General features: G+C 41.9%; 1 protein-coding gene across 2 annotated transcripts in view; it reads right to left on the bottom strand.

The window, feature by feature from the left end:
- Window positions 1-17170, bottom strand: part of myo5b (myosin VB) — a 502861-nt gene extending 485691 nt beyond the window's left edge. Inside the window, exon 1 of one of the 2 annotated variants that reach the window (XM_051928010.1) lies at window positions 16639-17170. In XM_051928010.1, coding sequence (XP_051783970.1) covers window positions 16639-16665 — 27 coding nt within the window. In that variant the 5' untranslated portion in view covers window positions 16666-17170. The remainder of the gene's footprint in view (window positions 1-16638) is intronic. The other variant, XM_051928011.1, reaches the window with a different exon arrangement.
- Between the last annotated feature and the right edge of the window lie 326 nt (window positions 17171-17496).

Genomic DNA, 17496 nt, shown 5'->3' with positions numbered 1-17496 from the left:
TCAATTTGTTTACCCGGAGTACTGTATGTGGTTCAAAAAAAACAAAACAAATTTGACTTCATCTTCAAATGTGATATTACTTTTGTAAAGGGATGCGAACATAAATCAAGCATTTCCTAGAGGTGCGGGGCATAGAAAATGTTGGGGTTAAAGTTACTCCTTTTCACAAAACTTTGATAGGCATGTGGAATGTCATTTTATGCTCTTTCAAGGTTGCTGATCATGAATATGATAATATTTTGGATATTTCATTCTTTAATGGTGGTCCTAGCCCTCTAAAAGCCGCTCCCAGAAGATTAAACATGACAAATATCAAACATAAGCACATGGGGTATCAATTCAAGGTCAGTGATTATGAACACAAGGCTATTTTTTTTATTTTATTGTAATCATTCCATACAAATAGATCCATTTATACAAAAAACGATTGAAGACAAATCAAACCCCACCCTTGAGAAGGAGAGCATGGCCAAAGAAGAATTGCTAAGGGCTTTTTAATAGGGCAAAGATAAACAAGGAAAAAATATATATATATATATTTTTATATATTATTTATATATAAATAAATAAATGGAGAAGGAAAAGAAATGCGGAAATAATTATTTCTTCTTATTCTAAAATATTATTGATTAGATCCTGCCAGGTTTTGAAAAAATTCTGTACAGATCCTCTAACTAAGAATTTGATTTTTTCCAATTTCAAATAATATAAAACATCGGTTTCCCACTGACTTATTAGAGGAGAGTTAGGATTCTTCCAATTTAACAAAATAAGTCTGCGTGCCAAAAGTGTAGTGAATGCAATCACAGTTTGCTTGTCCTTCTCCACTTGAAGTCCATCTGGAAGAACACCGAACACAGCTGTTAATGGGTTAGGAGGGATTGTGACAAATTTTGGTCCAAAATGATGTTAATTTGGCGCAGGCCCAAAACATGTGACCCAGTGAGGTAGGAGCTTGGTTGCAGCGTTCGCAGGCTGGATCTTGCCCTGGAAACATTTTGGACAGTTTTAAGCGAGACAGATGAGCTCGATATATAATTGTTAGTTGAATAATTCTATGCTTTGCGCATATGGAGCTCGAGTGAATTCTCTGTAATGCTACCTTCCACTCCTTTTCTGATATATTAATTAAGAGATCTTTTTCCCCATTGTTCTCTTGGTACTTTGAAAGGAAGGGACTCTAACATAATTTTATAAAATGCGGAAATGGTGTCTAATTCCTCGAAATTGAGCAGTACTTTTTCCAGCATGGTGGAGGGTACGAGATGAGGAAAATCGGGCAGGTTCTGTTTAACAAAGTTTCTAATTTGAAGATAGTGAAAGAAATGTGTAGCTGGGAGGTTGAATTTGGAACGTAATTGTTGAAAGGATGCAAAGATATTGTCTATATAAAGATCTCTGAGCAATTTAATCCCAAATCTTTTCCAGGTATTAAAAACTGGATATGTTTGTGAGGGTTGAAAGAGGTGGTTCTCCTGCAGGGGTGCCACAGATAAAAGATTTTCCATCTTAAATTGCTTTCTAAATTGGTTCTATATTCTGAGTGAGTAAACACAAGGCTATTTTTGATCTTTTACTAGGAATTTAGCCCTCTATGGACCTCTATCAGAGGGTGAAAATAACAAATTACAATTACAATCAAGAATATTTTGCCTTTAAACATTTAAATTGAAGCACACATTTTCCATCCATCCATTTCCCAACCCGCTGAATCCGAACACAGGGTCACGGGGGTCTGCTGGAGCCAATCCCAGCCAACACAGGGCACAAGGCAGGAAACCAATCCCGGGCAGGGTGCCAACCCACCGCAGGACACACACAAACACACACCAAGCACACACTAGGGCCAATTTAGAATCACCAATCCACCTAACCTGCATGTCTTTGGACTGTGGGAGGAAACCGGAGTGCCCGGAGGAAACCCACACAGACACGGGGAGAACATGCAAACTCCACGCAGGGAGGAGCCGGGAAGCGAACCCAGGTCTCCTAACTGCGAGGCAGCAGCGTGAAGCACACATTTCAAATACCTGACACAACTATTTTGTTTATTATGTACTTCTACCTCATGAAGTAAAGCATTAGAGTTCTTATGTACACCCCCAAATAAGGGCAGCTCACACTAATTTAGTCTTTTTTGCTTTTTAAAAAATATTCTTTTCAGTCTGTTTTTAAAAACAGGCAGATATTAAAAAGCATTTTAGTATTATTTGAATTGTCCACATAGAATTAAAATATTTAGGCCCAAAATATGCATGCTGGGACAAACAAATAAATTGGTGCAATGATTTACGGCCCTTCAAATACTCCTTGTAGTGCATATTTGACTAGAGAAAGGTCTGTAAAACATTATTTTGTTTAGTTTATGTAAATCTTCATCACATGTAAATATTCAGTTACTTCCTTCTCTGGTGGTAGCCTGACTGCTGACTTCACACAGCTTGTGTTTCTGAGGTGCCACTACTCATGTCTCTCCGAAGAGTAAACTTTGTTCTCTTCTAACGTGCTGATGAAGAGAATGGCACATTACATGACAGTCTAAAAAGCTCACAGTTAATGACGTGAAAGCCAAGCTCGATTCAGTAAATGCAAAAAATCGTTAACAATTTGAACCAAATCCACAAAAGGCCTTGTACACTTTCAAATGTTCATCTTTTTATATTTTCCAGGGCATTGTATTAGTGGGATGGCTAGCACTTTTGCCACACAACACTTGGACGCAGTTTAATTTGCACTTCCAGTGTCTTCTGTATACGAGTGCCATGCTGTCCCGGTGTTTCTGAAGGTTTTCTAAAGGACCCAGGTTCCTCTAGAAGACAAGCACGTCTTTAGATATAATGGCACCACTAGAATTGCTAAGTTTGTGTGTGCATGTGTGTCAAGTGATAGACTTGTGTGGTGTATGCAATGTATTGTGGGGTAGAGGCCAAAGCAGTGGGTTTTAAAGCACAAGGTTGCTGATGGCCTCTGCCTACTTAGTTATACTGAGCAAGTCACATAAAGTACCTATGCTGCAACTGTTAAAAGATATTTATATATGGAAATAGTTATAATGTATCTTAAACTAGTAGGATGCCTTGAATAAAGACAAAAACCATCAACATGCATCACACCTTGTTACATCTGTATATTATCTATAATTCTAATATCAGATGGAGTATGTTGCCAAAGCATAAAAATGAAAAGATTTTTATAAAGATCATTACAGGAAGTTTTCAAAGCTGTAATACGTATGCGTAGCAGCATATATTAAGTTTAAAACTTTGATGCTTTCCTACAGAGTAGTCAATGGGTCAGCACCAATATATGGAGACACTTGTGAAGTCCTATGCTTCTTCTTACCCACTCAGGCCTGCAGATGAAATGCATCTGGTGATGTCACCTCTGCCTGACATCAAATCTCAGTCCAGACTCTTTCCATGTGTAGGTCCATGCAGGTGGAACGAGTCATTGACATCACCTCTCCATGCAGTCATTCGCCACGACAAAAGTCTCATTGCCCTAAGACAGGGATTCCACAGACATTCCATCCAGGAATCTCCTGAGAACGTCTGAGAACACCCTTATTAGACTTTTCTGTTTTGATAACAACTTTTTCAATCAGGTAATTGCAGTTGCAATGGGTACTGGAATCTGACCTAGGTGGAAGAGACGCTCTTTTCTTCCTACCTAAGCTTTGGAGCAAATTCGCATAATATGCATATTGGTGATTCTGTTGGCGCTGCCTCTTGCTCCTCAAGTGAGCTACAGTAATTAATCAATAATTTTACTAGTTTCTATCTATTTCTCAGGTTTAGAGGCAACGTTTCCTCCACAACTTGACCATTTTTAGATATTAGCCTATCATCTATCAGCTTTCCGGGAATTCAAGTCTCTGTCTATCACAAGACAACTAACTCGCACAGTTACCTTCTCTACAGCTCCTTCCATTCCCAACATACTAAAAACTCTCTACCTCTTTGAAAGATCCTTACACTATTCGCCTCTGCAATGATGGGGTTGACTTCTGTAATGAAGCCGTCAGAATGACGACCTTCACCGATTGAGGATACTATTATATTTTGGAAGGGACCTCAATCAAGCCAAGATCAGACCTCAAAACGTCCTTTCTAAGAGGAACCGCAATAATGAAACCTGTTGGCCAGTGGTCCTCCCATTCTACCCTAACACTCTCTAATGGAGCACAAAACAAAATTTCACAAAGTACAGCCACATTCTTCACCAGACACTTTGAGCTGTAACAGGAGCTGTCACTGTGTCATTTAAAAATATGTGACCTTGTATGTGGTGCCTCTGGTTAATTCAGTGTTAAACAATGGGCCACTTGCCAGCCTAAAAGTCTTAGCTTTACTTCATTTCTTGTACAAAGTGTCCAGTCATCTACATTAGTAAAACGGAGAGACATCCAGCAGACCGTTTCAGAGAGCACATTCAAGCCACAAAGATCAAAGGCCTTGCAAAGCCCATAGTAGAACACTTCACGTCCCATGATCAGAGTCACACTTATATCTCAGTTTGTGTTCTTTCAAAGGGCTTCAAAGACACTTCTCAAAGAAAAAAAAAACAGAAGAAGTCAAGCTTATTCTCAGCCAGGGATCACACATTTCTCCAGGTCTTAATGACCATCTAACGTTTTAATCTCTCCGTCCATCTTCTCTAATGACAGATAGATAGACTTTATTAATCCCCAAGGGGAAATTCACAATGGCAGCTTTTTCTCATCTACTCTCACATTTTCTTCTTTCATCTGCCCTGCCTTTGCTACCTCCTATATATGTACGTTACCTGCTCTTTCCTTTTCAGTTGCACACCTGATGAAACCAATTCAGCTGGAACACTGTGTCTTAAGCTCCTTTCCTTTTCAGCAACCTTTTATCCCTTTACAGATGTACACTGATGCAGCCCTACACTGAATAAAAGTGGAACAACCAATAAGTGAGAATCTGTAGACCCAGAAAAGTCATTGTCTTCAGCCGTGGGCAGATTGTGAAAGGCTAACCCTGTTGTCCAGAATCCAGGTATTGCCTATATGAATACAGCAGATTTAATCTAAAGCAACAGATAACTCGAAAGTGGAATCTAAAAGCAAGTACATTTAAGACAAAAAACAAGGCTCTTCATTTCACAGAAGGTGGTAAGAGTCTGGATAAACCGTCTGAATCATGCACTTTCGGACGGCTTTGAGGAGATTCTGGTCCACCATCCGGCGTCTCAGGAAGGGGAAGCAGTGCAGTGTCAACACTGTATATGGTGGTGATGGTGCGCTGCTGACCTCGACTCGGGACGTTATGGGTTGGTGGGGGGAGTACTTCGAAGACCTCCTCAATCCCATTAACATGCCTTCCAATGAGGAAGCAGAGCCTGGGGACTCAGAGGTGGGCTCCCCCATCTCTGGGACTGAGGTCACCGAGGTGGTCAAAAAACTCCTTGGTGGCAGGGCCCCGGGGGTGGATGAGATACGCTCGGAGTTCCTCAAGGCTCTGGATGTTGTAGGACTGTCTTGGTTGACACGCCTCTGCAACATCGCATGGACATCAGGGACAGTGCCTCTGGATTGGCAGACCGGGGTGGTGGTCCCCCTCTTTAAGAAGGGGGATCGGAGGGTGTGTTCCAACTACAGAGGGATCACACTCCTCAGCCTCCTGGAAAAGTCTATTCAGGGGTCCTGGAGAGGAGGGTCCGTCGGATAGTCGAGCCTCAGATTCAGGAGGAACAGTGTGGTTTTCGTCCTGGTCGCGGAACAGTGGACCAGCTCTATACCCTTAGCAGGGTCCTGGAGGGTGCATGGGAGTTTGCCCAACCAGTCTACATGTGTTTTGTGGACTTGGAAAAGGCATTCGACCGTGTCCCTCGGGGAATCCTGTGGGGGGTACCGGCCCCCCTGATAAGGGCTGTTCGGTCCCTGTACGATCGGTGCCAGAGCTTGGTCCACATTGCCGGCAGTAAGTCGAACCCGTTTCCAGTGAGAGTTGGACTCCGCCAGGGCTGCCCTTTGTCACCGATTCTGTTCATAACTTTTATGGACAGAATTTCTAGGCGCAGCCAGGGCGTTGAGGGGGTCCGGTTTGGTAGGCTCAGGATTGGGTCACTGCTTTTTGCAGATGATGTTGTCCTGTTTGCTTCATCAGGCCGTGATCTTCAGCTCTCTCTGGATCGGTTCGCAGCCGAGTGTGAAGCGGCTGGGATGAGAATCAGCACCTCCAAATCCGAGACCATGGTCCTCAGCCGGAAAAGGGTGGAGTGCCCTCTCAGCGAGATCCTACCCCAAGTGGAGGAGTTCAAGTATCTCGGGGTCTTGTTCACGAGTGAGGGAAGAATAGAGCGTGAGATCGACAGGCGGATCGGTGCGGCATCCGCAGTAATGCGGGCGCTGCATCGGTCTGTCGTGGTGAAAAAGGAGCTGAGCCGCAAGGCGAAGCTCTCAATTTACCAGTCGATCTATGTTCCTACCCTCACCTATGGTCATGAACTATGGGTAGTGACCGAAAGAACGAGATCGCGAATACAAGCGGCTGAAATGAGTTTCCTCCGCAGGGTGTCTGGGCTTTCCCTTAAAGATAGGGTGAGAAGCTCAGTCATCCGGGAGGGGCTCAGAGTAGAGCCGCTGCTCCTCCGCATCGAGAGGAGTCAGATGAGGTGGCTCGGGCATCTGATCAGGATGCCTCCTGGACGCCTCCCTGGTGAGGTGTTCCAGGCACGTCTAACCTGGAGGATGCCCCGGGGAAGACCCAGGACACGCTGGAGGGACTATGTCTCTCGACTGGCCTGGGAACACCTTGGGATTCTCCCGGAAGAGCTAGAAGAAGTGGCCGGGGAGAGGGAAGTCTGGGCACCTCTGCTCAAGCTGCTGCCCCCGCGACCCGACCTCGGATAAGCGGGAGACAATGGATGGATGGATATAATATTTATATTTTTCTTGAACTTCTGTAACATTTATGTTCCACATAAATATTATCTAACTATGGATTAATCCACTCAATAATCTTCTAATCTCACTTTTTCCATGAAAAGGCTGTGAGGATGAGTTATCCATATTTAATCCATCTTCTGTAGCTGTTCAACTTACAATTCATTTCCTTTTCTTTTTGTAGCTACACACTGAATGCTTATTAGCAATCTTTACTAGGCTGCTCCCGTAGATGGCCAGTCATGATGAAGAGCTCTTATCTTAGTGGAGCTGAAATGCACCAGAATTTAATCTTTGCCTTTCTCTACAAAATTGCTTAAAGACACAGCTGTATTTGATCCTGAAGAGAAGTTAACCATGATTTATTTACTTGGAAATAACACAACTTTCTCAAACCTACTTAATCTAACTTACGGTCCTGGGGAAAATGCATAAACAAATATTCAAAAAGCTTAAGGAGGTTTCATTGCAAAATCTTTAATATGCTGTTTTTATATACAGTTTGTAAAAGGAAACAAACAGGCACAGTGAGCGGATCCATGCTGCTGCTTGACTACTCCGAGGTTCTGTCTTGATCTGATTTTTGTTTTTCATTTTTTACTGCAGTTCCTAGGCATCTGAAAATTTGTCCAGCATAGTTTTCAGGGTTTTGAGTGTCAAGGAATCAAATTAATTGTTTTCATCCATTTTAAATATTATTAAAAAATGATTCCTGCACTCTTTTGGCGCCATCTTGTTTTTCTTATGAGCACTGATTTCTTGGGATAGTTTTTGTTGCTATGCCATTGCAAATCTGGATAGCCAGAAGCTACGTTCCCACTAAGACGCGTGGGTGTTTTTGGGTGTCACACAGCTGTTATCACATCATTCACCCTTTGGAGATACTCCTGAAAGCTCCTAAAACTCCACTTAATACTTCACGGGGGACACCCTTAACACTGCTCGTGAAGAAATGAGTCGTAAACAGTAAGTATCAGTTCATGTGCTATTCACATCTGCTCATCAGTAAAAAAAAAATTAGAGGGAACATTGGCCAGGAGTGTGAGACACATGACGTCATTATGTCAATAATATAAAGGTCAGTGTCAGGCACTTCCAGGTTATCCAAGATCAGTATCACAAAATAAAATCTTGATCATACATTATTTTTGCCAGTTCTTAGTTTTCTGGTTTTGACCCCTTCATACAAAGATTTACAATTTGCTATTTTGGCTCTGTTTACTGGTGCCATTTGTAGCGTTCGACAACCGCATCATTTATTGATTTTGATTTTGGCTAAATGTCCTGAGCACTATTTACTTAATTATTAGCTTCCTGATTACAACCTTAGCTTCTACTTTTGACCAATCCAAACTATCATCCTATTCCATTTGATCACAAATTGACAACCAATGGGCTCCCAGCTGAAAGTACAATACAACAATGTATGGAAAGAAGAAGAGTGGATGTTTTTTGACCATGCAAACAGAAGATAAGCTTGTCTGCCTGATGGCTTGTGTGCCATACCACTACAAGATGGTGAAAGAAAACAAAACCAAGCTGAGACTATAGCTAAACTTGCTGTACCTCACCATTTATACTGCCTCCAGTGCTGTCACAGCATGTTACAGAATGTGGCGAGCTTGCGATACTTTAAAAATCTGAAACTATGCCAAGATTTGTGCAATCAATTATCCCCTGAAATATCTATGCATAATCGCACATCCTCAAGGCAAAGAAATCCAACAGACGCAGTATTTAGGTGTGACATGGTCTCCAGCATGAAAATGTATAGTGTGATGGTGGCCTTAGAAAAGGCTTTGTCACAACAGGTGACTTTTCCAACATTGCAACATTGGACACAGAAGGCGGCATGGCACCAGTCATCTAATGTAACATAACCAATGACCAAATCCAACAATTTTGAGACTGGCTAGGATAAAATCAAACAGGTTTGATTTTCTCTTTAATTGGAGGGATGGGCTCCTTGCAGCTGAGATTTGAGAACCAATAAGCGTTCAGCTGAAATGGTATACAGCAATAAAGAATAAAGAGCGTAACAAATAGAAGAGAAGCTTGTCTGATGTCTCGTGTTTTATGCACCAAAACAGAATGGAGAAAAAAAACAAAAAGGGCCAGGTCTGTAGTTAAACACTTCACAGCTGTTAACACTTCGTACAGCACTGGAATTGTAGCGGCTCCATCTAGCAGTATGGGAGCTATGGACATCACAAAGGGAACATTAGCTTGTCTGTCTGAGGTCTTGTATTATACATACCATAACAGAATGGAAAAAATAAATAAAAGGATAGAGATTGCTGCCAAACTCTCTGGAGCTATTAACCCTTCACACATCGGCAGCTCTGTCAGGCAGCAAGCACATTATTGGACGAGCACAACTGCACTGGAAGATCAGCAATCGGTAATTAAATTTGACATGAGCTGCGATTTCTTATTTGGGTAATTTGACATGGTGCAGCACAGAGATCAGTGACTGCGATTGTCAAATCTAACATACTTCAAGACAAAAAGATGAGTAAAGTGGCATCAGCTTAAGTCAAGATTGAAGTATTCTTCTGCAAAACTTTTACTTCACATTCTCTAGCCAATTATGTGTAAGTTTTCAATCAGTATTTTCAGAGTACTGCTTTATATCCTGCCTATCTAGACTCAGGTCAGGTTGCGGAGCATGCACTGGTACAGCTCATTGCCGTATCCACTACACAATGAAACACCTTGGGATCCCAGTTTGCAGACAAGTGATCCAGTCCCATCCTTTGCAAATGACCCTCTATATGCCACAGCCAGGCATTTATATGGGTGTCCCCTTAGCCTGGTCCAGCCACTTGGGTCCTCAGCAATGAGGATTCTGTGAGCCGGATCACCCCCAGGGAATTGTGCCACATGGCCTTAGTGCTGTAACTGAAGCTCCCTCACAGTGCAGGTAATGTGCCTCATTTGGGACTCTGTGAGCAACCGCTCATTCAACACAAAGTCAAACCAACAGTACCCAAGGATTCTCCGGAGACACAGTACCAAAGGAGTTCAGTCTTTGTCCAAGTCATATAACAAAACAGGAAGCACCAAGACTCTAAAGACTTGGACTTTCAACATTTTGCATAGATATTGGGAGTGCCACATACCCCTTTCCAGCGACCTCATGACTTCCCATGCTCTCCCAATCCGTCTATTGAATTCATAGGAAGAGTCACCAGAGACATGAATGTCACTGCCGAGGTAAGTAAACCTCTCGACAAGGTCAACACTCTCTCCACAGTCAGACAAACTACTGATGGCTGTGTCCAAGAGGTCATTGAAGGTCTGAATCTTGGTTTCTATCCAGGACACTCACAAGCCCAGACACTCAGACTTCTCACTCAGTCTCTCAAGAGCCCCGATCAGAGCCTCCAGAAGATCACGGCACCATTGGCAAAGTCAAGATCAGTGAATCTCTCTTCACCAACACATGCCCCACAGCCACAAGACCCCACGATGCTGCCCAACACCCAGTCCATGCAAGCACTGAACAGAATAGGAGCAAAAACACACCCCAGAATTAACTGGGAAAAACACAAGAGATTCTGTCTCTATCTGAACTACCAAGGAGAAAAACTTTTCTAAAAAGTGCAGTCCGTTTAAAAAAACACCCTCTTTTATTAGCTCATGCTTAGTCTGTCACATCTCAATTTGTCACTACACCTAGTACCCAGAGTAGCCAAAGTGGTGACAATGCCACTATCTTCAACTGGCGGCTCTTTTATACATCAACAGTGCAAACGGCAGCAATTCCTCTATGAAGATCTCACCCAAAAGGCCGAGGCTGAAGACTTTGGCTGCATCCTATTTGAACCGTTTCACTTGTGTAGGCCAGAAAGTTTTTGAGCCAGGCAGACCATTTTACTTTTTGACAAGTTTTGTTTGTAAAGTATTTATCATTCTTAAAGAGGAAGGCTTAAGAGGAGGTTTATGGATGTGGTGAGAGAGGACATGCAGGTGATGGGTGTAACAGATCCAGAGGAAAGGAAGATATGGAAGATGATGATCCGCTGTGGCAACCCTTAATGGGAGCAGCCGAAAGAAAAAGAAGAAGAAATCAAGTACTCGAAGTTCAATAACTGAAAAACACTAATTAAAAGGTACACATCAGGTATATGAGAAGAACTCATAGGCATCAGTTTGTTTTGTAAAGATTATATCAGCCTGAAAAAAGGACATTTTTGGAGATAGCATACTTCAAATATTAAAACGAACCAGGAGTCATCGAGTTCAGATATGGAGGGACAGAGTGGCTGTAGGTTTTTTTCTTAGTTAGAAGACATCCCTTGCCAATGCTGGAAGATGTTATTTAATTCTGTGGCATGCTGGGGTCTTTACTCTGCCATGCTACATCACTCTTATATTTCAGATCTTTTATTTCCAAGGATACAGTACCATCCAAGTGATTTGCTGGCCAGAGCAGATGGTTAGATCTCAATTCTTCACTTGTTTTCCTTTTGTAAATACTGTATTTTATTAAACCAGATATTCCATGATGAACACACACACACAGGTGTAAATGTGATTAAGTTAGACAATGGGACTGCTGCTCCATTTGTCTTTTGCACCTTACTGCTAATTGGCAGGTGGCTAAGATAATAAATAAATAGAAACCGGGAATTTAACACTAAAAGAATACATTAAGGAATGGGAATTTTAACAAACATGTTAGCTAGAATGAACCACAAATGTTGCTTCAGTAGAATATTTAATTAAGAAACCGTTTTAGAATAAAAGCCTGTAGGACTGAACTTGAGGCTTCCCGTTTAAAACTGAAATAATGACAAAGATTAAATGAAAAAACAGTACTTTTTTAATGATAAGTTGTAATGGGGAATAAACCCAGTAGCCTGCCATCAAGTTTTCAAATCGATTTAATCCAAGTTATCGTTGCAGGATAACCAGAGCCCACCTGGCAGCACCGGACAAAAGAGCACCTCGGGGTCCACTGACGACATTTTGCACTTTAAAATAAGCGTCATATTGTGTGCACTACAAAATCGCGTTTATTTATTTACTTACTGACGGAACGAGAAATAAATCAGTTTACCGTACTTCGAGAGTAAAGTTAATGTATTCAGTTACTGAGTAAACTGTTCTGCGGGGATCAGTGCGCCGATAAGGAATAAAGAAACTTTTTTATTTTGTTATTTTATGAGTTGATGTGGCTAACATTTTTAGTCAAGCTATAATGCAGCGTGCTGTGGAACGACAGATACTGGATGCCAACCGCGTTGTCTCTGCAGAAACCAAGTAGTGAAGCGTCAACAGGAATACCCGCATTGCCCTTAACAACAGGCCGCCGTAAGGGGCCGTCCACAAACTCCATTTAACTGGCACGGCGCAGCAACGAATGTCAAACTCGGCAAGACGCGAATTCAACTTTACACAGCCGATCCCACCGTTGAAGTCTTGGGCTTGCAACTGAATTTTATAGACGACGTGTTTCACATAACGAACTATAAAATACATTTCATTTTTAAAATTTATTTGAAACTACCAATCTGACGTGTATTAGATTTTCATGTATTTGCTAAGCAGGCTCTTTTATTCAAAGCGACTTACAAAGAAGTCAACACAATCCAATAAACTTCAGCCTGGGGGACTGTTTGGGAACACGTATTACAAGTTAAAGTTATAAAACTGATCACCACACGTGAAGAGTTTAGAACAAAAGGCAAGCTAGATAAACTTCCTCAGGACGGCCTTACCAGCATCATAGGACCCCCTGGTAAAAACTATTGCGCTGGGGTCCCTGTTTTGACAGCAAAACAGAAACATACATAGGCATCAGAAACATCGTTGGCCCCAATGCTCCTGGAGATCCTGGCCAGTGTCCATTGTGTTAAGATGGCCCTGCAAGTTGACTTCCTCAGTTACAAGAACCTATCAAAGCCACCGTCAGTTAGATAGAAATTCACAAAACCAGTCTTCAAACATATTGAGGGAGTCAGCAGTTCGAATGGAGGTTGGCAGCTCGTTCCACCAACAAAGGGCTGCACGGAGATCTGATGATACACTGAGGTGGCATCAACAGATGCCGTTCACCTAGAAGACCTGAGTGGGCGAGAAGGAGCAGAAGACCTCAAGAGTGCATCCATATGTATAAGCGCTGACCCACTGGCTACTCCGATTTCAGCTTAACCCATACTGCTCCACGGAGCCAGTGTAGTGACCAGAAATGAGGAGTGACATGTGCTCACCTCAGCTGGTTGAGCACCAGATGTGCCACTGCATTCTGAATCACCGATAAATGTAAAATAAAAAAAAATTTAAATTTTCACTCTATATAAAATATCAAAAGATGATTAGAGACAAAAGGCACCAACTCTCTCTAACCTTTTTCTTTCATCATGGAAATAACCTTTACCTATTTTTCCTTCACTTTTTCAGATAGACACTGACACATCTTTCAAATGATCAACCATCAATTTTGATATTATACTGTGCACATAGTGACTGCCTATTCAGAATGTACGCATTCAATCAGCATTTACACCTGATAGTCAAGTCATGAATAAGAGGTTAATAATAATAATAATACATTTTATTTATATAGTGCCTTTCCCATGGTCAAGGTGCTTAACGGTTTGTGGTGATTGACAGACCAGCACCAATTCTAAATCTGGACCCAGCTTTGTTTCCACTGCTCTCAGGAGAGGTTACAGCTCCTTTATGACCGATGGTCAACTTTAAATTGAGTGGGTGTGCATATGGGTGTAAATGAGAGATGCTGGTGCCCCCTTCAAAGATAGTTTCTGCCTCACACCCGATTCCTGACACGATAGGGTCCACTATGTGGATTCCAAAATGGACAGATGAATGGATGTCTCTGTGGTGTTTATGTCATTGTTGCTTAGTAATTAATGTGACTCACAGCTCCATCATTCTGGGTATACACTATAGAATGAACACTCCACGTGGACTTTGCATATTCTAACAATATGTGTTTGTCTTTCTCCTCACACATTACACAGATGACGCCTGTTAAAGCTATGCCACAATAAATGTTTCCTGTGATTTTCAGTCATTGCCATCATTTGCATTATCTTCGGGAATCAGGCGGTGGGCTCCTGTGAAGCCAGTTGCATAATACGACACGCCCAGGGATTCCAAATAGTCAGCAACTCGCTTTGACAAAATCAAACAGGTATCTCACCCCTCTCATTCTTGGAATTAGCCTAGTCACTCTACTCTGGACTTTTTCTAGTGCTGTTCAGTCCTGTTTGTAACACATTAACCAAACTGCACTCCGTAGTCCTGAAGAGGCTTCACTAGTGCGTTATATACCTTAAGCATAACCTCCTTTGACTTGTACTCCACATATCATGCTACAATATATAACTTAACATCCTAGAGGTTTTTCTGATAGCAGGCACTGTGGTGCATTGGTTAAGGCTTTGGACTTCAAACCCTGAGGTTGTGGGTTAAAATCCTACTACTGATATTGTGTGACCAGGAGAAGTCATTTGACCTGCCTGTGCTCTGATTGGAAAATTAAAAAGAGATGTAACCAAATGTATCATAAATGTTGTAAGTCATGCATGTAATGGCATCAGCCAAATAAGTAAATGATTGCTTCTGACAAGTCCACTCTGAATCCCAGGTTCTTTCCATATGGGGTAGTTTCAAATCTCAAATCGTGTATTCAGATCTTTCCTATGTGTTGGAAATTCTATCATGTACAAATTGCTCCACGCCTGCATCAGCACACATCCCTTTGTAATGATTCATCTGATTACCTGCCATTCCACCTAGTTTGGTATCTTCTGCAAAATTAACAGGCTAATTAAAATACTGTTAGGATGATTTATTTTTACTGAAAAAAGTAGCAAGCCAGCCCAAGCACTGATCCTTGAGGGAGTCCACTTTCAAGATCTTCTCATTATAACCCTTTGTTTCCAGTGTTAATGCTATTTTGCAACAATATACACATGACACGTTCTCTGTCGGTTTAATGACTAACCTCTTATGTGGTACCTTATCATAAGCTTGCAGAAAATCCAGATAAATAATATCATGCATTTCTTTTATAATATCAGTTTGATGTTTCCATCATAGAATTTCATCACAGAAGTGAAAATGGACATGGCTGTCAGAACCCATGCTGACTTTTTATCAATAGTCCTTGCCATGTGATACTCAATCTATTCCTTAACAATTGCTTGCATTATGTAATTTACCTGTGAATCATGTTAAGTTTACTGGCCTTTAGTTACCTGGGTCAGCTTTTCCATGTACTCAGCAACGGACTGTCACCCTTATGGGGTTGGTTGATGCCTTGAACCTTATACAACTAGAATAGGCATGGCGCTTATAACGACATAAGTGTGTTTAGAGCATGCATTGAATTCATATAAATGTATTTTTCTGTTTCAATTAACTAAATATTCATCCATCACATTTTAGCTGATATTTCAACTTCACGCAAGTGAGCACAGAGGACTTGAATCTTTGTCTCATTGCCTCGGAACAAAGAAACCTTGGGTAAAGCACGGGGTTCTCCCTTCCTGGAGTTTACATATCCATTAAAATCTGAATGTTTCGTAAGATCATTTAATGGATGCTTCTAACGGAAATAACTTACAGATCCTAAGTGCAACAAAGTAAATAACAGAACAAATATACAAGCACTATCTATGGCGCATGCAATGGCTATAATATCCTCTAAGATTTCCAGCGACCCCGCATTGGGAAGTTCTAGTCCAGAAAAGCAATGCCTGCGCTAAGACGAAACAAATACACTCACCGCCTTCGTTTACTACGGGAATTCTCAATTCGCAGACACTCCCTTTCCCAAACGTGGCAGCCAAACCTAAGTTACTTCCCCGAATGCACCTGTCCGAACATTATTGCGCGCTCGTAACTATGCACTCCTTTTTAGAACTCAAATCGCTTCCAATAAACATTAGATCTCTGACGGGACATAGAAAAGGTTGCGTTTCTGTATTCGGGATCCCGCGAAGTCCAAAATTATTTGAAAATACCAATTCAGATCGCGTAACTAACAAGCCGCGCTGTTTAATTAGGAAGTACGCCTAAACCGAGGCGATCATATTCTTCCTTGGAATTTCAAGAGTTAATCCCAGAATCGATACCATTTCCAGTCGATGCGGTATTTTTTTTTTAATTTCCCCTCCCGCTCTCATTCCCAGACTGCAGGTTTGTATCCACATTATCTAGAGATTTATAGAACCGCAGCAAGTTGGGAACACATCATCCAGATGAGAGAAAGAGGAAGGGAGAGAAATATTTTAACAAATAAGCAACATGCCCCAAAGCTGCGTGAATATAAAACATTTTTGTGAAATACTGTTTCGGCTTTGACATGCTTAAAAGAAACTGCCAGCATTTACTTCGATCTGCTTAACACTGCTGGTAGATTGTTTTACAAAAATGAACACTTTATCAGGTACCTGAACAGGTACGTCATGGTTCAGAAAAAATCGAGCTTCTTCTGGAATTTCTTTTACTTTTAAGATTCATTCTAAGATCGCAATGTCAGGAAATGTAGACGATGCTGATCAAGCAACTACATGCTGCATTTGTCCACTGGCGTCCTAAGCAACCTTATTACTGACAGCTTCTTTTACGCTCTTTACCATAAATACACAAGCTGTACAATACAATTACCATGAACCCTAAGTGGAGTGTACACAACACCAAAATAAAACTTGTCAGCCAGCAATTAAAAAGATAAAGTAGTTTGAGCTTACCTTGGTGTAAAGCTCGCCCACTGACATCTTCTCTTCCTACACGATCTCTCTCTCGGCGGAGCACGCCAAATGCATGTATATAATGCCAAAATCCTTCAGATCTGATTAAAAACAACTCTCATTCAGAAAGTGCCGTTCTGATTAAAGAGAATCCCGTACGGTCGCCATTTTACATCACAAATACAGATATCAATTTTTTTTCCTCCACTTAGGAATATCCGCTTTGCGATTGTATTGTTGCTGCCTATTGTTCGCCGAGCCGGTGAAGTTTGCTTTTTAACTTGCTGGTTCCTCTAGCAGGTGCTCCTCCCTCACCAATAAACAGCGCTTCTCTCCCAGGTAAAATTAAAAAAAAAGCCAGACTGAGTTGGTAAGTAGAAAAGTGCCCACACCATTACAATTACTGCCAACAAGAGTATCCCTTCTGCCCCACCTGGCGCAGTTTCGGGTAACCTCCGTACTTTGCTCACTTACAGGCGATACTCGTGAGGCTGTCCACACAGAGAAGGAGACACCTGCTGGCTTACTGACCGCAATGCACTTCCGCGTTACCTTCAACAGGCATTTACTGCATTTGGTTGTTTGTGCGTGCGTGCGCGCGCGCGCGCGCGCGAGTAAATCCCGTAAGTAGAGCCGGGTTTGACGCTCCAGTGCTGAGGCGCGTGCTCGTTAGCGCAGGTGTCGCGGAAGGTGAGTGACATGCGCGAGTCTCAGTCGCTGCGAAACTCTAAGAGAGACAGAAACAAGCGCGTGAAATACTGTCCAGCCTCGGCCAACCTGGGGTGCTTCAAATGTGCACTATAGGTAACCGAGTTTAAAATTGCACGTGCAATCCTTTGATATTTTTTTTCTTCATGA

Source organism: Erpetoichthys calabaricus, chromosome 5, assembly GCF_900747795.2.
Source record: "Erpetoichthys calabaricus chromosome 5, fErpCal1.3, whole genome shotgun sequence".
Lineage (NCBI taxonomy): Eukaryota > Metazoa > Chordata > Cladistia > Polypteriformes > Polypteridae > Erpetoichthys > Erpetoichthys calabaricus.
Note: the sequence above shows the minus strand (reverse complement) of the source record. Positions and strands in the feature narration are given on the sequence as shown.